At 41.1% G+C, this 22294-nt stretch overlaps 1 protein-coding gene across 1 annotated transcript in view; it reads right to left on the minus strand.

Moving 5' to 3' along the window:
- Positions 1 to 7700: 7700 nt before the first annotated feature.
- The window catches only part of METTL15 (methyltransferase like 15), a 226270-nt gene continuing 211676 nt past the window's right edge, over positions 7701 to 22294 (minus strand). The window contains exon 7 of the mRNA XM_043515899.1: positions 7701 to 8641. Coding sequence (XP_043371834.1) covers positions 8199 to 8641 — 443 coding nt within the window. The 3' untranslated portion in view covers positions 7701 to 8198. The remainder of the gene's footprint in view (positions 8642 to 22294) is intronic.

The raw sequence follows: 22294 nt of genomic DNA on the forward strand, positions 1-22294 counted from the left end.
AACAAAACGTCCCAACCTGCCAGCGGCTTACCTGATGTGCCAGGAGCGAAAGTCTTCCAACCCCTGCTATATTTTAAAAGCTGGTGTCACAAGAAACACTCAAAAGTTTTGCTAGAATTATTTTAATGTAATCTAACGAAAAACCTGTTGTTGTTATAATAACTGAACAAATATGTGTTCACCTTCAAAATTACAGTCAATATTTAAAATCAGTAAATGGATATTTAAAACAAGTAACTTAGAACAATATGAGACTTTAAAAAGTCTTAAAATCCTTCAAAGTCTGAATCAGTCTCTGATTCACCAAACAGTTCATTAAACTTGGCTTCAGTCACAGCTGCACCTGCATTGTCAGATGTTGGCAGTATCGTCTTCAGACTCCAATTCCTTCTCATCATCAGCCTCTGTTGTGTCATCATCAAATATGGCATCATCTTCTGACCTGTCGAGTGCATTGCTGATACAGCATTTCCTAAATTATTTTTCTATCATTTCTGAGGGAATGGACACCCACGGGTCCTTGATCCACTGGGCGACGAGATTGATTTCGGGCTTCATAAGATTCCCGCCTTTTGTCAACTTCGCCATGCCTGAGCACATCCATTCCGACCACATTTTGCGTATCCTGTCTTTAAAGGGTTTGTTCAGGCAGACATCAAGCGGTTGCAGAACTGAGTTAAGCCTCCAGGTATTACAGCCAAAGTAGTTTTCATATTTTTGGCCACATTTTTCACCTCATCCATCTTGTGTGCCCTGAATATGTCCCAAACGAGCATAGCAGGTTTCTTGAAAAGTGCTCCTGGTCTCTTATTCTAACTTTTTCCAGCCATTCAATAGTCCCACTTTCATCCATCCATCCCTTTTTGTGTGAACATACAATGACACCAGCAGGAAATTTCATGTTTTTAGGCAAGGTTTTTCTTCTAAAAACAACAACAGGAAGGAGTTTTGATCCATTTGCCGAACACGATAAAACCACCATAAAATGGATTTTTTCATGGCCAGTGGTTTTAATTAAAACTGTTTTTTTCCACCAACACCGGTTACTGTTCTGTTGTTCTGGAGATCGAATGTAATTGATGTTTCATCCATATTTCCTATTTGTGACAGTTCAAATGCATATTCCTTTCGATATTTTATAATAAACCTTTGGAAAGATTTGATTTTTTCTTCCAGATCTCTCAGCAGCTTTTGCACTATCTTTGTTCGCTGACAAAGACAGAGACTATTATGGTTCACAAAACAAGTACACCAACCTGCTGATGCAACAAACATTGATGGCTTTACTGACTTGTATTTGTCGTCTTTTGACATTTGCAGAGCATGCAGATGAATTCCAGTTCTAGTGACAATGTACCCATTTTGTCGACATTCAACAACCCAATTATTGAGATCTTTCTCCAGCTCAGAAAATGAAGCGCACCTTGTTGGACGTTTTTTCTTGCTTCTTGGCATGTCTTTTAGTGTTGTTTTATTTTTTGGGCATTCTCTTACTTGCTTCTCATTGATACAGAATTCACAAGCAGCGGCACAATTATTGTTTGTTTCTGCATATTTAACAACTTTAAGTTTGAACGCTGCGTGATAAGCAGACCTTTTTCTTTTGATTTCACCGTTGTTCATTTTAAATACTAGTATTAAAATAGATTATTATTATTATTATTGTAGTTCTAGTTTTGTAGGACTTTATTTCAGAATATCACCTGCTTTATCACTGTCAAGTTATTATTGTTCTTTGTTTATTTCAAAACAGCCCTATAGATTGGCATGTCTGAGGGGATAACAGGCTATTTCAATTTTATTAGAGATTCCATCGATTCTGCATGTTATATGTTCATATTGTCTCGAGACTTATGAGGTCCATTGGTAGAAATGTATGAAAAGATCAAATTACACAGTAGCAGACTGACACCAGTGCTATACTTATCGTTCATTGTATTTTTCTGATTGGCTTGTAAGGCATAGCATTTTGTGAAATGCATGGGTCAAATGACATGCAGATCTGCAGCACTGCTCTTTTAGTATTCCTTTCAAGCCAATCTAGTCCACTAAACAAAGCCTTTGCAACTTTAAAAGGCTGCAGTATTGACATCAATAAATGGGTCGGCAAACTTTGGCTCCTGGCCTGTCAGGGTAAGCTGCTGGCGGGTCAGGACATTTTGTTTACCTGGAACGTCTGAAGGCATGGAGCCCCTCAGCTCCCTGTGGCCACGGTTCACCGTTCCCAGCCAACAGGGAATGGTCAACCGTGGCCACAGGGAACTCAGGGGCTCAATGCCTGTAGATAGTTCAGGTAAACAAAACGACAATGTATTAGATATTCAATTCAATGATTTCACAGAGTTTTAAATCATCTAATTTTGTTGTAGACCCATTTATAAGCCAACCCCCCCCTTTTTGATGCGTCGTTTTTTTTACCAAAAATATTCAGCTTATGAATGAGTATATATGGTAAATAGCATGCTGATTAACAACTGGCAGATAATTTATTATTATAGCTCTCTGAGGAAGAAAAGATTCTGCATTCTTCATTTAGACTTTGATCATCTTCCACAAACTGAAATGTAAAAAAATTGAAATACTATAACAATTCTAAATGTATAGAGGCAGGGAAAAGTAAACATGGATTTGGATTTAAAGATCCAGATTTATTTCCATATTTGCCTTAAATTATGCATTGTGACAGGGTCGGGCCAAATGGCTACAGGAGAGTGATAGAAGGCAGATATACTAGCCCCAGGTTAAGCAGGTTCCTTTTCCTGGATAAGGTAACAGAGGCAGTTCCAGAACAATCAGGAACTTTCTGGAACCAATTAAGGCAGACAGGCTAATTAGGACACCTGGAGCCAATTAAGAAGCTGCTAGAATCAATTAAGGCAGGCTAATCAGGGCACCTGGTTTAAAAAGGACCTCGCTTCAATCAGCTGAGAGTGAGAGGACATGCTGTTGGAGGACTGAGGAGTACAAATGCTATCTGGCAACAGGAGGAAGATCCTGTGGTGAGGATACAGAAGGTGTTGGGAGGAGGCCATGGGGAAGTAGCTCAGGGAGTTGTAGCTGTCACACAGGTGTTACACGAAACACTGTAGACAGCTGTGATCCACAGGGCCCTGGGCTGGAACCTGGAGTAGAGGGTAGGCCCGGGTTCCCCCCATACCCCCAACTCCCTATTGGATACAGGAGGAGTTGACCTGGACTGTGGGTCCCACCAGAAGGGAAGGTCCATGGCCTGTCCCCCGACCCACTAGGTGGACCAGCAGAGACTCTGGGGATTGCTCTCCTTCCTTTTCTGCATGCTGGCCAGTGATGAGGTTAGCTGAGTGAACGGCAGGTTTGAGCCACTAGCAAAAGTGGTCAAACTGAGGACTACCGTGAATCTCTGAGCCGAGCAAATCCGCCAATAAGCGCAGGACCCACCAAGACAGAGGAGGAACTTTGTCACAGCATATAAAACCATGTTCCTCACTCATGTGCACTGGCTAGTATATCGTTCTATTGTTTCTTCTAGAACAGTAGCTCTCAACCAGGGGTACACATTCCGGTGGGGATATGTAGGGGTCTTCCAAGGGGTACATCAGCTTATTTAGATTTTTGATTTAAATTTGCCTAGTTTTACAACAAGCAATATAAAAAGGACTAGCAAAGTCAGTACAAACTAAAATTTCATACAAACAATGACTTGTTTATACTGCTCTGTATACTATACCCTGAAATGTGACTACAATTTTTATATTCCATTTGATTTATTTTATAATTATATGGTAAAAATGAAAAAGAAAGCAATTTTTCAGTACTAGTGTGCTGTGACACTTGTATTTTCATGTCTGAGTTTGTAAGCAAGTAGTTTTTAAGTGAGGTGAAACTTGGAGGTACTCAAGACAAATCAGACTCCTGCAAGGGGTACAGTAGGCTGGAAAGGCTGAGAGCCACTTTTCTAGCACATCAAGAATAGACAGTGAACAAAAGAGGAAATAGAACAAAGTAGAAATATAGGTGTTTTTGATCAAATGGATTTTTATCGAAGTTACCCTCACCATAAACTGATTTACTATGAGTTAATGCTCAGTTTTATTGTGTTTTACTTATATTTTTAACGAAACAAATTATTTCCTCCGGCTCTGTTTATTTCCCATCAAGGTAAAAAGAACATTCTTCTAAAGTCACTTAAATGATTTTTAAGATATTAACTATGTCACTGTGTTCTCAATTAGTCTATGAGATATACTTTAATTTCAGTGTGCAGTACACAAAGATCTGTGCACTGAGAACTGACTATCCTCCTGACATAATTATACGCATAACAGTATATATAAATTACAAGTAAAAACGCCCACACACCTCGATCAAAGGATAATCTCTCATGGTCTCCCAATGTACATATGTAATTGAATACGAAACAGATCCTCAGCTGGTATAAATTGTCAAAGCTCCATTGAAGGCCCTGCCCTGGGAGGTTTGGGAGCTCAAGAAATGCAAGAACGAACCCTTTACTATCACCCCCGGAACTAAGGATAGAGTGGAATAATGGCAACCAATTGTTGTGTAAAGGTATTACTCTCCTCATTCAGGGACCCCTTCTGCCCATGGCATACTTCTACTGAACACCTACAATAAATGAGTCAACACTGACATTTAGCTATTTCTTTACTTTAGATTATAATAATAAAGTCAACAACAACATGGATACAACAAGACATGCCAATGCCCGTCATGTTTATGAGCTGTAACCCTTTCCCAATTTTTTCTTTCTTTTGTTTTGCCTCCTTAGAGCATAAAGGTCCATGTGTCTTTCAATATGTCTGTACAGAAATATTTTGGGTACCATTGTAATATAAATTATTTATAATAAATAAAATGAGCACTAATCTACGAATAATTGACCACAGAAAGCCTTGTTCTGTAGTTGCTAATAAAGGGTAGGAATTTACAAATAGTTTCTGAAATAGCATGGTTTCCTCTTTTTGTCTCTATGAATAGGGAAACTAAAGTATTTCAGATACCACAGTCCAATTACTATGGGTAAATATTGACATTTTAAGTTATAATGAAGTACAAATGACTGCCTGTAATTTATCCAAAGTAATGGAAAATAAACACAAAAATGGATAACACATGCAGTCCTTTCTTTGCTTCAATATGGACTGCAGGATCGAGCCTTTAATTTTTTAATCAATAAAACTGATTATGTGACTTAGTGAACACGTGTACTGCAGCAACATTGATTAATATCAAATTTTTCTAACAAACCACAATATCTTGAAGTTAGGCAGTTCAGGTGATTTTAGTCTTTATAATAATTAAAAATGCTTTCAGTTACAAAACTGAAAGGGCGAAATCCTGATCCCATTCAAGTCAATGGTAAAACCCCCAGTTACTTCAGTGAGACCAGGATTTTACCCATTCAAGTCAATAAAACCATAATTTACTTCAACTGGCCCAGGATTTCTCACAAAAGGTTTGAATAAAATCTATTCAATAAAAATAAAATAGGATACGTTCTCATCGGGCTGTCATAGATTCATAGATTTTTAAGGACAGAAAGGTACCATTATGATCATCTAAATCTGATCCTCCTTCAACAAAGACGTAAAGAACCTTACCCAATAAACTCTGCATCAAACCTATATTTTCTGTTTGAACTACAGCATATCTTTTAGCAAGATATTCTGTCTTGATTTAAAGATTTCAAGTGATGGAGAATTTACCACATCCCTAGGTATATTCTTCCATGATTAAATACCATCACAGTTTAAAATGTGCACGTTTGGCTAACTTCAGCTAGCTATGCCTTTTTCTGTTAGATTGAAGAGCTGTCTCTTCTCCATGTAGATATTTGCAGACTTTGATCAAGTGACCTCTTACCTTCCTTTCTTTTGGATGAACAAAATATATTGAACTTCCTAAGCCTCTTGCTATACAGCATGTTTTTCTGATTTCAAATAATTCTTGTAGCTGTTTTCTGAATGCTTTCCAATATTTCAACATCCCTTTTTATGTGTGGACACCAGAAAGAGACAGTACTTTAGTACATGGGTAATACCATCTCTCTCCTCCTACTTGTTATTGTCTTGCTTATACATACGAGGATCCTGTGGGCCCTTTATACCCTTATATTAGGAGCTCATGATCAAGTGGATATCTATTATGGCCCCCAAGACTTTCTTAGTATTTTTGCATTCCTTGTAAGTGTGGCCTATGTTCTTTGTTCCTAGATGTATGGCCTTGAATTTGGTTGTGTTGAAATGCATGCTGTTCAGGTTGGAAGTAAAAATTCCAGAAAAGCCGTATATGAATTTTCATCCTCTGAGAAGTCTAGTTTGATTTTCAATGAGGTGGTATTTTCAACAAGAGAAATACATTTAGTCCTACTAATGCATCCCACTACTGTAAGGGAATTAAAATATACTACTATCTCTCTGTGTACTAGACAGAACTTAATCTGAGAGAGAATATTAGGCCTCGCTATCCCCAGAAATACTGCTGACTCTTCCATGACACTTCAAGGTTGTTACTGAATAAGCATTTAACTCTGTTGGAACCCAACGTACTTCTCTGTGCTCTGGGCCTCTACTTGCACCATTATACAAGGTGTTCAAAGTGGTACCCAAATGTATGCCACTCTATCTACTGAGTGAAATTGAAACAGCTGAAGATACACAAGCATGCTTCAACTAACCCTAAAACCAGAGATTTTTATGGGGGTTGGCAAACTCCAGGAGAGTACAAAATAAGCCAGATTGAAAGAATATTTGCAGTGGGAAATATGTTCTCCCTATGTTGATGATATATTGACCCAGCTGGTATGAGCAACCATACTTATGGAAATGGAAAGGCTGGGTTTTTGGAGATACGCATATGAAAATAGTCAGAAGCAGCACTGACTCTTCCATATCTTTTCTGATATTATTAATACAGCTCTTACCTTTATTGCAATCACGTCTCTACCTGCACCACAACAGAGTACCACATTGTTCTAAGCCTGAATATTTCAGCCATAAAAATCTTTTAAAAACTTCAAATGGGGATGCAGTTCAAGGTAGAACCTTAACCAAAAATAACTTAAGCTATTCATATATAATGTTTGGAGGGGAAAATATCTATTTAAATACAGTCTGTTTTTCTATCAGATGTCAACATTTAGTATTATTATTTGAAGTGGAATGTTTGTATTTAATATTTAATACTATGTATAATGAAAACTGGGAAAAACAGTACACTTTCAGAAAAGTATAAAGTGCCCATTATTATTTATTTCTGACTTCATATCAGTGATTTGTATATTCAATGTCATATCTCCAGGTATTTATGAGAAATTTGCCAATATCAGTGTAATGTTACCAAAGGAATTTTGCTCAGCTCTGAATCAGGAATAAGTCTGCTGATGTCACTGGGCTTACACCAGTATAAAATTGGTGAGATCAGAATTAGGTCTGAAGTTTTAAAATCAGTTTTCTTTTACAAGCTAATGTAATAACCATTCAAATTCAGAGACAGAAATCATGTTTCCTCCTCTAGTCAGCCAAGCTACTGATTCATCAGAAGTGAAATTCTGCCACACATTTTGATTGTCCAAATAAGAGAACACTTCTTTTTCTTTTTTTCTTTTGTAAAGGGAGGGAGAAGTTAAAGCAGATGAAACCTAAGCTACTTTTTATATCAATTTAATAAAAATAAATTGTTTAACAAGATGTAAAAGGAGCCAATATTAATTTTCAATCTATGATGTTACTCATTCAAGAAGTTTTAAATAGACTTCAAATTTTAGCTGTTTTAAAGAATGTATATGTTAAAACAATAAGGCACAACATGATCAATTGTGGGATTGAAGTTGGAATAATTCAATGGGAGTTTATGCTGTGGATAAATAGGTGCATAGAGCCCTATATGTTTAAGTTGTACATACAAGGGTTGCTATTACAGACACCTGAGCCTTGTGTTTCAAGAACTGTTTTTCTAAAGAAATTAATAATATTAGTTATGCCCATTGATTTAGACTTGCTTTACCATGTGATGCTCCATGTTTCAATTCCACAACTTAATTAAAATTGAAGACTGAAGATAGAAGTCAAGACTCTTTCCTAAGATATTTTTTTCTTTCCTTTTATTTTTCAACTTGACCATCTCCGTATAGTTTGAAAGATGAAAATTTACAAAAGCATATTTAATATAAAGAGAAAATCAGACTATTTTACTTTATTTCACAGTTTGATAGCAGCTCTTAGTTTGGCAGACCTCCCTCTTGGGTTCTCTTGAACATCTGCAGCCTGGGGAGTAAGCACTTTTTTCTGTATAGATGTCCACCTTGAGTTGGATTTTTCACTAGAGAATTCTTCCACATCTTGTTCTGAATAATATTTTTGTCCTCGTCTTATCTTCTGTCTTATGTTAAGGTTGGACTTTTCTGAAACATCTATTCCTTGAAAGAATCGTTTGATGATACGATCCTCTAGTGAATGAAAAGAAAGGGCTACAAGTCGACCTCCAGGTTTCAGAAACTTCTCAGCTATCTTCAACCCTACATAGAGTTCGCGGAGCTCATCATTCACAAATATACGCAAGGCTTGGAAAGTTTTGGTGGCAACATGTGTAGGTCTCTGAAGTAAGTCTTTTCGGGCATACAAAGCTCTTGCTGGAAAAGCACCTGTTATGGATTAAAGAAAGAAAGAAAGGAGATTAAAGTTTTGTCATCAAGTACATTTATACTGTTCTCCTGTACTGGAACCTATTATCTTTTAGAAAAAAATCTGGTAATTCCATAAACTTTTTGTACCTGCCATTATCTACTTTTGACATTAATCCAGCGATGTGTACTGACTTTAAAGTAAAGGATACTTTGAACAATGAGTAGTGATCTCCTCCCTTTATAATATATCTTTAAGACCTGCCCTTGAAACCCTTAGTTACACGAGTAAGTCCTGTTCAACTGAGCAGTGGGATCAGGCTCTTTTTCTACAGAATCATTCACACAAACTGCACCCTCAAATCCTTTACAGAATTGAAAAATAAAGTTGCACGTGAGAATACAAAAGCAACAGCCATGAAACTGCGATAAATTAAAAAGTACAGACAGGGTAGACAGATAAGATGCCCTAAAACTCTGCAGTGAAAATTAGTTTTCTATATCTTCATTAGAAATAGTACTCACTACATTCAAATATAGATGTAGATAGACATGCGTGCTTGGTTGCTTGTCTGAGATTCTTAAAACAGGTAACATATAATTTATGCAGAAGGAAATATTAAGTGTCGTTTTCTAGATTATTGTGCAATAATTCACAGAGGCTGGATTTAAATAATTATTCTATTTTAATTAAATGCAATTAAATACTTTTTCTAGTTTAAAGAAATAAGACTATTACTTGTTAAATTTTAATGGTAGGGGAAAAATGAGCAAACCATATTTGGTATTAAAAGCTTAGTGAATCTAATTGTGATACTACAAAACTTGTGATACAACAAAGCTGCTTTATCCGCTCAATAAAACATTAAAAGGAAATATTTTCTAGTAGTGTATGCACTTCATTTAAGTATTTATATAATTACATTTTAATAAGATGACACTGAATAGAGCTGGATCTCTAGCTTTCATAAATCCTACTTTAGATACTTCACAGATTGATAATTTCTTAAATATGAATTTGGATATAATTGTCTGTAGCTATTGCAGAAATTATAATTCATCTATCAGTATAATACAATGGTCTCTAACCTTTTTATGCCCAAGATCGCTTTTTGAATCTAAGGGCAACCCAAGATCTTTCGACCCCTTCCCTGCGGCCCCGCCCCTTCCCTGAGGCCCTGCCTCACTCACTCCATCCCTCCCCCCCCAGTCGCTCGCGCTCCCCGCCTTCACTCTGAAGTATAGCTGAGAGGTTTGCAGTGTGGGAGGGGGTTCTGGGCTGAGCCTGGGGCAGGGTGCTGGAGGGGGGTGAGCAGTGCAAGCTGTAGGAGGGAGTTTGGGTTCCGAAAGGGGGCTCTAGGATGGGCAGAGTGCTGGGGTGCAGGCTCTGGGAGGGAGTTTAGGTACAAGAGGGGGCTCTGGGCTGGGGCAGAGTGTTGGGATGCAGGAGGGGGTACAGGGTGCTGGCTCTGGGAGGGGGCTCAGGGCTGGGGTGCAGGATGGGGTTTGGGGTGCTGGCTCTGGGAGGGGGATCAGCGTGGGACTTGGGGTGCAGGAAGTGGTTCAGGGTGCAGGAGGGGGCACAGGACTGGGGTGCAGCCTCCTGCAGGGCAGCACGTAGCTCCGGCGGCTTCTGGTTGGCAGTGGGTGCAGCAAGGCTGAGTGTGGCTGCCGCTAAGGCAGATTCCCTGCCTACCCCGGCCCCACACTACTCCCGGAAGGGGTCAACATGCACTTGCAGCCCCTGGGGAGGGGCATGGGGCATGTGGCTCCACGCACTGCCCCTCTCTGCAAGCACTGCCCCCGCAGCCTTCCCTGCCTACCCGCTGTCCCTCCCTCCCCCAGGCCACGGGGCTGCGCTGGCCGCTTCCAAGAGTGGCGTGGCCCGGGGTAGGCAGGGAGTCTGCTTTAGTGGTAGCCACACTACACCTCCAAAGATCGTGATCGACTGGGAGATCCTCTAGGTTCGACTAGTCGATTGTGATCAGCCGGTTGGTGACCACTGGTATAGTACAACCAGTCTTCCTCTTTACAGTACAAAATGACTGTGTCACATATTACCACACTCACATTATTTCCTGTTTGTATCAATATTACATATTTCTCATGGCAAATCCTTTATATATGCTAATTAGCATTGTTTATGCCTAAATTGGCACCTAACAAAGAATCAAGAATACAGATTTATTATACGTTACTAAGATCTTACCTGTCTTCTTGTAATGTATTTAAAATGTATAAATAAAGAGAAAAATGCAGATTTACATTATTTAAAGTTCATATTTTTCTCCTCATACCACATAGTAACTTCCATACAAGATGATGAATTTTAGATAGAAAAGAAATGATAAGAAAGGCAGGTTTCGTACTATGTTTAGCCTAAATTTTCCATGGTCTCACTGTTCATACTTTGGTATTAGTGACAGTCTGCTTGAACTGGGACAAATGGTATTTGAAGGAAAGCAAGTTTAAGATATAATGTTGAGTTGTCAGCTTGTGAGAGAGTATTGAGGTTAAAAGGGTGTTAAACCTAAATTAATGGCAGGAACGGAAAAGCATTTGGGGCAGCTCCTGCTTTGATACCATGTGACCTCTTTGGGAATGGGCAGCCCAACACAGACCCTGCACCCCAGAAGATTCTGGAACTCATGTCTCAAGGACCTAGAATCTACATGTGAGAATATGCAGAGACCATTCAAAGAACTAAGGGGTTGAATGTATCCCTTAATCAAACTCAACATCAACTATAAAAGGGGGGAAAGGATTTTCTGCTTTGTATTATATGAAAAAAAATAGCACTAGTTTGGATGATACTTGAAGCGCTGCCTCTGGCACAAAGGCATTTGCTACTGATAACTTTCTTTAAGAACGTCAAACTCATGGGGGTCGGGGGGGGGGACCCTTTCCATCATCTCAAGATACTGCATGAGGCACTCTATTCTTGATCTGGAAGAGAGGATATTAACTGGGGATAAGAAACAAAACAAACTCATACTGTAAGCCCACTCTTCTTTCCAAATTTTCTTTGCTACGGGTTGGAAACACCAGAGACTATGAAAATAACAAAACCTTTACATCCTATATGCATGTGTAAAAAATGATGAATAGGCATACATATAAAAGGTGGGCAGAGGTACCATTTTTTAAAACTTTTGCACCTCTCACTTCCCATTTCTATCAACAATAATTATTTATATAGTGCTTTAGGCAAGTACAGCATTTTACACACTAAGGCCTGATGGTCTATGGTTTCAGCTGTGTACTGTGTTCATAAACTGTGTTCATAAACTAACTTCCCTCAAATTTCCATGGAGTACAGGAAACTTACTCAGGAAACAGGAAAATTACCCTCCGTGTTTTCCCATCTTCTCTTTTTTCCTGCACAAGGAGCCAACCTGCAGCCGTGAAGCATGTTGAAAACTGTGTATTTGCAAATGTGTGGGTGGAAATGAAGAACAGGGACAAAGGTTCTCAGGAAACAACTGCATGCCATCCAAACCTGCAATAATTTGCAGACTAAAATGTCTGAATATGTAAACGCTAGATTGCACTACCTTTACAGTTGGGGCGGCTGGATGATTGTAAGTTACGTCAGAAGCACCTTGCAAAGCTTGTTTCAGCAGCTGCTCGAGTCTGGAATAATTTCCAAGATGGTATGACATATTTCTACACTACTGGCTCTGCTGTACATTCCTCTGGTAAGATTTGAAGGTAAGAAAGCAGAAATTCTGCTGAGCTGTATAAATGATTGCCTGAGACAAAGTAGGGAGTTCTATAGAGTGAGGTGGGTCCAGAAATGTGGTCACTGGCAACTGACGTAATGTGCAGCATCCTGTTTAATATACATATTAGAGAAAGCAGCATTTTACCCACCCCCAAACACTTAGCAGCAACACTGTGATCTCATCATTCTTTCCTGGCATGAACCAAATCATCTGATCTATGCCTCTGGTAATGGAAAATTTCAGCCATGCTCATTCTGTGCCATGAAGAAATGTAACACAATGGCAAGAAAACATGTAACGTATGTCTGAAAAGAGTAAAGTGATAGCAAGAATGAATATCAGGAAAGACAAATGAATTGCATCTACAACTATTTGACCTGCTGTCATAGGGTGGTCAAGGTTCCTTCCCCACTCTGAACTCTAGGGTACAGATGTGGGGACCTGCATGAAAGACCCCCTAAGCTTATTCTTATCAGCTTAGGTTAAAAACTTCCCCAAGGTACAAACTTTGCCTTGTCCTTGAACACTATGCTGCCACCACCAAGCGTTTTAAACAAAGAACAGGGAAAGAGACCACTTGGAGACGTCTTCCCCCAAATATCCCCCCCAAGCCCTACACCCCCTTTCCTGGGGAAGGCTTGATAATAAGCCTCACCAATTGGTACACAGACCCAAACTCTTGGATCTTAAGAGCAATGAAAAATCAATCAGGTTCTTAAAAGAAGAATTTTATTTAAAGAAAAGGTAAAAGAATCACCTCTGTAAAATCAGGATGGTAAATACTTTACAGGGTAATCAGATTCAAAACATAGAGAATCCCTCTAGGCAAAACATTAAGTTACAAAAAGACAAAAAACCGGAATTTACATTCCGTCCAGCACAGTTTATTTTACAAGCCATTAAACAAAAGACAATCTAAGGCATTTTCTAGGTAGATTACTTACTAACTTTACAGGAGTTGTAAGGCTTACATTCCTGATCTGTTCCCGGCAAAAGCATCACACAGACAGACCAAACCCTTTGTCCCCCCGTCCAGATTTGAAAGAATCTTGTCCCCTCATTGGCCATTTTGGGTCAGGTGCCAGTGGGGTTACCTTAGCTTCTTAATCCTTTAAAGGATATTGCCTCTGGCCAGAAGGGATTTTATAGCACTGTATACAGAAAGTTGGTTACCCTTCCCTTTATATATATGACATGCCCCCCAAATCACAGCTAGGGTGAAACACTGGCTGTGATTTCTTCCTGGAGCTCTAGGAGAAAAGAGAGTTAATAAGACACATGCATCTCTAAATATACTACTAACTGTATAAAGACTAACAATATTTTCCACATCTTAAGGACGATTTGGACCAGTTGATTCTGGGAAACTTTCCCGGGAGAGTACATCAGCCACTTTCTTAGAAGCTCCTGAAATGTGTTGTATGTTGAAATCAAAATCTTGGAGAGTTAAACTCCACCAAATAAATTTTTTGTTATTTCCCTTGGCAGTATGAAGCTACTGTAGCGCAGCACGGTCGGTTTGCAGGTGGAAACACTGTCCCCAAACATATGGGCATAACTTTTCCAGAGCGTAGACAATGGCATAACATTCCTTTTCACTGATTAACCAGTGGCTTTCCCTCTCAGACAGCTTCTTGCTGAGAAACACGATAGGATGGAACTCTTGAGTCAGTCCTTCCAGCATTAAGAGTGCTTCCACACCATGCTCGGATGCATCTGTGGTTACTAGGAATGGTTTGTCAAAGTCTGGGGCCCTTAGCACAGGGTCAGATTTGAGTGTCGCTTTAAGTTGGTTAAAGGCCTTCTGACACTCTTCAGCCCACTGAACTGCATTTGGCTGTTTCTTTTTGGTTAGGTCTGTCAGTGGGGCAGCGATTTGGCTGTATTGCGGTACAAATCGCCTGTAATATCCGGCCAAGCCGAAGAAGGACTGGACCTGTGTCTTTGGCTTTGGGACAGGCCACTTTTGGATAGCATCCACTTTGGCCTGTAGGGGGTTGATAGTTCCTTGACCCACCCGGTGTCCAAGGTAAGTCACTCTCTTGAGGCCTATTTGACACTTCTAAGCCTTAACAGTTAGTCCTGCCTCCCTTATGTGCTCGAAGACTATTTGTAGATGTTCCAGGTGTTCTGCCCAGGAATAAGAAAATATGGCCACATCATCACGGTAGGCGACTGCATATTTTCCCAATCCCGCTAGGACACAATCTACAAGTTTTTGGAAGGTGGCGGGTGCATTCTGCAGCCCGAAAGGGATCACATTAAATTCATACCCCCATCTGTAGCATATCCTGGATCTCCTGTTCTATAGCAGTTTTAGTATGAGGAGACACCCAATAAGGTTGGGATCTAATTGGGTGAGCATTACCTGTGTCAATGGAGTGGTATGCCCATTCAGTCAGTCCTGAGGTGGCTGAGAACGTCGGCGCATAGCTAGTGCACAGATCCTTGATCTGCTGTCACTGCATATGCCCAAGGGTCATGGAGAGGTTCACCTCTTCCATGCCACCATCACTTTTCCCTGACAAACCTTTAATTCTCTGGAATAAAAGGGCTTTAGAGAATTAATATGGTACACCTTAGGCTTTTGGTTTGAGGTGGGAAATGCCATGAGATAATTAACAGCTTCCAGGTGCTCTTGGACCGTGAATGGCCCTTCCCACAACGCTTCCATTTTATGGGTCTGGAGCGCCTTTAAGACCATGACCTGGTCCCCTACTTTGAAGGAACGCTCTCTGGCATGTTTATCATATGAGGCTTTTTGCTCTTTTTGAGCATCTTTTAGGTTTTCTTTAGCAAGGGCTAAAGAGGCACGGATGGTGTTTTGTAGGTTGGTTACAAAGTCCAGAATGTTAGTTCCTGGAGAAGATGTAAACCCCTCCCATTGCTGCTTCACCAACTGTAATGGCCCCTTAACCTCGCAGCCATATAAATTCAAATGGTGAAAACCCTAAACTGGGATGTGGCACAGCTCAGTAGGCAAAGAGCAACTGCTGCAACATGCGGTCCCAATCATTGGAGTGCTCATTTACGAATTTATGTATCATGGCCTCCAAAGTTCCATTAAACTTCTCCACCAGGTGATTTGTTTGATGGTGGTAACGAGTGGCAATCAAGTGATTTACCCCATGAGCTTCCCAAAGGTTTCCATAGCTCCTGCCAAGAAATTAGTTCCTGCATCTATGAGGATGTTGGAGGGCCAACCTACCCTGGCAAAAATGTCTGTTAGTGCCTGGCACACAATTTAAGCCCTGGTGTTGCTTAGAGCTACTGCTTCCGGCCATCGGGTGGCAAAATCCATGAAAGTCAGTATGTACTGCTTTCCTCTGGGTGTCTTTTTCGGAAAAGGACCCAGAATATCCACAGCTACTCGCTGAAATGGAACCTCAATTATCTTGGACCTTGATTATCACTACAAAATTTTTTTCTCCTGCTGATAATAGCTCATCTTAACTAATTAGCCTCTTACAGTTTGTATGGCAACTTCCACCTTCTCTGTATCTGTATATATATATATCTTCTTACTATATGATTCATTTTATGCATCCGATGAAGTGGGCTGTAACCCACGAAAGCTTATGCTCTAATAAATTTGTTAGTCTCTAGTCTCCTGTTTTGTTTTGTTTTTTTAAAGTAAAACAATCACCCCAGCACTAGAGATAAGCCCAAACTGGAACCTTTTATTGGATGTTCTTGAACTTTGATAGTTTGGGTAAAATGGAACCAGATTCTAATCATATCTGGTTTTGGCTTCCTTGGCCCATCTCTACTGTATACTAGTCTAACGGAGCTTTCTTTTACACTCAGTTGAAAAAAAAAAGATAGCTTTATCTTCTGTGTCATCAAAATATTTTGAGAATCTTTGTCTTTTTACTTATCTGCACTATCAAGGCTCCTACAAATGTTTGTACTATTTCAAACTATTTTTTAAATCTAAATAAACTGGACACACTGCTATCCCCGGGGAGGTAAAGAAAAAGCAGAAAGGAATAGAATAGGAATCTTAAGCTTCACAAATTTAGAAGTAAATGAAAAAAGAAAGATGCAATTCTAGCCCACTTGTACCACTTTGTGGATGTTGCTGTAATTAGACAGCTTTTTAACAAGACTTGATGTGATCTTAAAAGTAGTCTTTGATTCTGCAACTGAAATTTGGAGCAAGCAAATGATTGTGCTGGCATATTAGGCAGTTAGAGATTTATCTAAATTGTATCTATCTCGGATCTTATATAATCCCCATCACCATGATATTTCAATGCAGTATCTATATACCATAATTTTTTCTGACAATTAACTGTGCCTATAAATATTTGCATGAGCAAAATAAGAACCTGGTTTTGAAAATCAAGCCCTTAGGATAAAAATCTATTATAGGAAATAAAAATAAACAAATACTGCCAACGTATTTTTTTCATATATAACACAATCCCCTATGGCATCTGTGGAAGACAATGCACAAATAGCAAAGCAGAAAAAATGTTATACTATGTAATACTAAAATTCAGTAAATCAGTCAAAAAATATATCCATATTGCATCAAAATGAGATATTTTATATTTGTCATATTGAGGCCAGAAATACAGCATTTTAATACCAAACTTGCAGCTAATATTTCCTCTTTCAATTATCCCAGTTTTTTAATGTGTTTGTGCATGTTTACATGCTTGTTTAACAGTACCTGTGAGTTTAGTGCTGCAGATTTATTTAGAAGTGGATGAGTTTGGTGAGAATTGATGATAGGGATGAAGTTCAAACAAAATGTTTTAAGGAACTATGCATGACTAATCTAAGTTATTGTGTGATCTTATATATGTGACCCTCACCCGTTCCCATCCCATTAATGTTCATTACCCTTATTTGTATGTCACGCCTGACCTAAACTGTAAGGGGGCCAGGGCAGGGTATGATACAAATCTTGCTGATGATAAAGTGAAAGGTGCTTGACTAACAACTCTAGAGAAAAGGCTTCTGTTTATGCTCAGATCATGTACCAGCTGTATGGAGTGAAAAGACAGCTCAGTGTCCAAGCCCAATGAATCCTTGGTCTCTCTGCTGAGACTATCAACAACTAATGTTTATTATGGTGGTGATTTTTTTCACATGGATATCTATCTATTTGGAACAGTTGTTAACAATCCAAACTGGATTTGAATCAGCAATCCAGGGGTGAAAGGCTACAGTTATCCCATTCTCAGTCCCCTGAGTCAGTAACGTTTCCGAAGTCAGGAAATCCTGTGCTTTTTGCTAAGTCACAAACGAAAGCCATATTAACAGTAAAAGAAAATCTTGCTTGGTAACAGGCGTTGCTATGTATAATAATATAATAAAATTTGTATGGGAAGTCTGTAAAATGGATTTCATTCATAAAAACATCATGCTTCTAGCTAGATTAATTATTTGAAATCCCAGTTGAGAGAAATTATCATTTTTAGTTGTGGGATACCCTGATACTACCTACACTTTTAAAAATCTAATAGATTCATATGTTAAAATGCACTGAAATTTTTAAGCTTGTGAATGAAATTAGAAATGTGCTGTGCCTGTCAATGTGAGGCATTAAAGTTCCCTCAGTGTATGAGAGTGGTGAAGTTTAAAAATTAATTCAGACCATGCACCTGTTTGCTGGAATTCATCTGTTGAATTTGCATCACATTTAATAAGTTTCTGTGACGCAACTCATGTCCTTTTGTCTAGGCTCTCTTAATACAGTGTTAATTCACACCCATCTACAATTCAACCAATATTACAAATTTCAAACTGTTAATTAAAGTCTGTGAACTTGGATAGATCTGATAATACTGGCTTTGCCCACTAAGGGTTTTTTAAAACTTTTTTATCAGCTAATCTCCAACTTCTCTCAAGTTAAATCCAGATGACTACATGAACTAACGCAGTGTCTCCATAGCCCATTTGATAGCAAGGCATTCTCCCTCAACTACTGCATATTTCTGTTCTCTTGGGAGAAGCTTTCTGGTTAGGTAGAGGATTGGGCGTTTCTCTTCTCCCACCATTTGCGACAGAGCTGCTCCCAATCCCACTCGGAAGGGTCTGTTTGTAAAACAAATTCCTTGTTAAAGTCCGGGGCTATGAGTACGGGGTCATTACAGAGGGCCATCCGAAGGTCTGTAAATGCCCCCTCTGTTGCGTCCACTTTACCATGTCTGGACCTTGGGTCTTCACCAAGTCGGTTAGGGGACTTGCCCTAATGGTGAAGTGGGGAATAAACCGTCGGTAGTAGTCTACCACGCCTAGGAACGCACAGACCTGCTTCTTTCGGGTCGGCCGGGGCCAGTTTTGAATTGCCTCTAGCTTATTCGTTTGGGCCTTTACTATGCCCCTTCCCACAATATATCCCAGGTACCTAACCTCTGCTAGCCCTATGACGCATTTAGCAGGATTAGCAGTGAGGCCAGCCCGCCTTAAGGTGCGCAATACTGCCTCAACTTTCTCCAAGTGGGTTCCCCAGTCTGTCACATGGATGATAACATCATCTAGGTATGCAGCTGCATAACTAGTATGGAGGCGCAGCAGCTTATCCATGAGGCGCTGGAATGTGGCTGGGGCCCCATATAGCCCAAAATGGAGGACGGTGTACTGGAATAGCCCATCCGAGGTGGAGAATGCCCTCTTTTCTTTAGCTTCTTTGGTCAGAGGAATCTGCCAGTACCCTTTTGTCAGATCCAGTGTAGTCAAGAATCGGGCACTACCCAGTCGGTCAACCAGTTCATCGATGCGTGGTATGGGGTATGCATAAACTGGGATATTTCATTCAGTTGGCGAAAGTCATTACAGAATCTCATGATACCGTCAGGTTTAGGCACTAGAACAATTGGACTGGACCACTGACTGTAAGATTCTTCAATAACCCCTAATTCTAACATTTTCTTTACTTTGGCCTTGATTTCCTCTCTTTTGGCTACTGGGATTCGGTAGGGTCTCAATGTTACCTTGGCTCCGGGGATCGTGAGGATATGGTGATAGGTCTCAGTCGTCCGCCCTGGTTTTATAGAGAACACATCTCTGTTGCGATTAATCATGTTGGCTGCCTCAATCTTTTGGATCGGCATCAAGTCGGATGATATCCTCACTTGCTCATGTAAGTTATCCTCCTGGGAAAGGGTCTCCTGCATGACTAAGCATGTCTCTTGATCGTGCCAAGGTTTTAGAAGATTGATGTGGTAAATTTGCTCCGATTTCTGGCAGCCTGGCTGCCGCACCTTATAGTTCACCTCTCCCACGGCTTTGATTATTTCGTAGGGTCCCTGCCACTGGGCCAACAGTTTACTTTCTGCTGTGGGCACCAGTACCATCACCCGATCCCCTGGTTGGAACCGTCGAAGCTTCGCTTGGTAGTTATAATGAGTTCATTGAGTCTCCTGTGCTCTCTCCAAGTGTTCCCATACAATGGGCGTAACTCAGGCTATCCGATCTCTCATCTACAGTACATGCTCAACTATGTTCCTTCCGGGATTTGGCTCCTCTTCCCAGGCTTCTCTGGCTATATCCAATAAGCCCCGAGGGTGGCCCCCATATAATAGTTTGAATGGAGAGAAACCTGTGGAGGCTTGCGGAACCTCCCGGATGGCGAACATGAGCCATAAGGCATGAATATAAGGCAATAGGTTATTCCAATCTTTCCCATCCCGGCTCACCACTTTCCTAATCATGGCCATAAGGGTCCTATTGAACCTTTCCACAAGGCTGTCTGTTTGCGGGTGGTATACAGAGGTCCGTAGGGCTTGTACATGGAGCAATGAACAGAGATCTTTCATCAACTTGGACATGAAAGGTGTCCCTTGATCAGTCAATATCTCCTTGGGTAGCCCAACCTGGGCAAAGATCTGTACTAGCTCCTTAGCTATTGTCTTGGAAGCTGTGTTGAGCAGGGGAACAGCTTCCGGGTACTGGGTTGCATAGTCCAGTACAACAAGCACATGTTGATGGCCCCGAGGTGTCTTCTCTAGAAGCCCTACCAGATCCATGGCTATCCATTCAAAAGGAACCTCTATTATTGGAAGAGGTACCAAAGGAGCCTGCAAGTGCGGGCAAGGGCTATGTAACTGACACTCCGGACAAGAGGTGCAGTATCGCCGGACATCTTCATGTTGACACTCCTGGCCTGAAGAACCTCCGCAGGATCTGTGCCTGGGTTTTCTCTACCCCTAGGTGTCCTCCAAACAGGTGATTGTGGGCGAGACTCAATATGGCTTTTGTGGCACCAGAAGTTGTTGTATCTCTTGCTCCTGCTTTTGCACCACATGGTATAGGAGATCTTTCTTCACTATAAAGTAGTGACGAGTCGCTGTCCTCAGGGTCCCCACCTCCCTCCAGCCTCTCCGGGGGTAGTAAATTATCAAACCGTGGATAGTCCCTCCCAATGACTACAGGATATGGGAGTTTAGGAACTACGCCCACGGTCACCTCTATCTACGCCCAGGGTCACCACGGTCAGGGTTTCCCTGAACCTCTACTCCACTGGGATGGTGGGGCAATGGCTCACGGCCCCATGCACGCACGTCACTGCTACGCGTTTGGCTTGTAGCAGCTGACTATTTTTTACCAGCTTACCCGATATGAGGGTGTTAGCACTCCCAGAGTCCACAAGCGTTGTAGGCTCTGCTCCATTTATCCTCACTGGCCTGTTGTAATTATGCGGGGCTAATACGACCCCCCGCGAGGTGGATAAGGGAACATGGGATCTCCCAATCCCCCAAATTACATTGCATAGACTCCTCGGTGCTGGGACACAGTGCTGCTTTGTGTCCCCACTCGCATAACATCTATAATTGCTTTTAATCACTCCCCTATCCCGGGGGTTAGCGGGTTTCGTCCTGGGGTTCCCCCCACTCAGGCCAATCCCTTCCTTCTGGGGTCCCCGATGGTTTTCACCCCCCCCTTCTTCCACCTAGGACTCCCTGGGGGTTTGGCTGCCCAACCTTCCAGGGTTGGGGTCGGGTGTTTGCTTCGAAAGGGGCCTTCCTTGGGTAGTCGGGTCAGTTCCCTGGCTGTCATCCGTCTTTCTACCAGTGTGATCATCTCGTCGTACATGGACTGATCGTTCTGGCCTACCCATTTGCGGAGATCTGGTGGCAGTCCCTGCATGTAATGGTCTATGACCAGGGTCTCCAAAATTTCCTTCGGCCTGCACACCTCGGGCTGTAATCACTTCCGTGTGAGGTGTATGAGGACGAATAGCTTTCCACTCATAGAACCTCTGGGCCCTTACTGCTGCCGTTACCCCTGATCGTGCTAGGATCTCTGCCTTCAGACGGGTATAGTCAGTGGCATCTGTGGCAGGCAAGTCAAAGTAGGCATTCTGGGCCTCTCCACACAAAAAAGGGGCAAGAATGCTGGCCCGCTGCTCCTGGGGCCACACCTCATGCTGAGCAGTCCTTTTGAATGAGAGGAGATATGCCTCTACGTCATCTCTGGCAGACAACCAGTGACCCTCAGGGTTCGCGTCCCGTCGGACCCCCGGGCCTGGGTGGTGAGGATCTTCAGCTGGTCTACCACCTCTCTCAAGAGGGCACAATCTTGGGTTGCCTGGCTAATTAATAATTGGTTTCCTGCTGTAGCCGCATAGACTCCTGTTGTGCCATTGCCTGAACCCGGGTGGCCTCCTGCTGGGCTGCCGTGGCTTGTACCAGAGCTCTTACCACCTCCTCCATTGTGGTATAAAGCAAACAAATGAAAACCAAAACAAAAAAAAATCCAAAACCCCAGTGCACTTTTTTTTTTAAATCCTCTTTCTTCCGCCACGCTGTGAACGAAATCCCAGCTTTTCTGATGAAAAACTGATGAAAGGATATCAGTGTTTAAGACAAATAATTATAAAAAATTGTTTCTTTGCTGACAGGGCATGAAGTTTGCTTGCTAGCAGGAAGAGACGATGGACACCTGAAATTATAAAAAGTAAATTAGATTTCTAATGACATTTCAAAGTGAGTTT

Source organism: Dermochelys coriacea, chromosome 6 (genome assembly GCF_009764565.3).
Source record: "Dermochelys coriacea isolate rDerCor1 chromosome 6, rDerCor1.pri.v4, whole genome shotgun sequence".
Taxonomy (NCBI): domain Eukaryota; kingdom Metazoa; phylum Chordata; order Testudines; family Dermochelyidae; genus Dermochelys; species Dermochelys coriacea.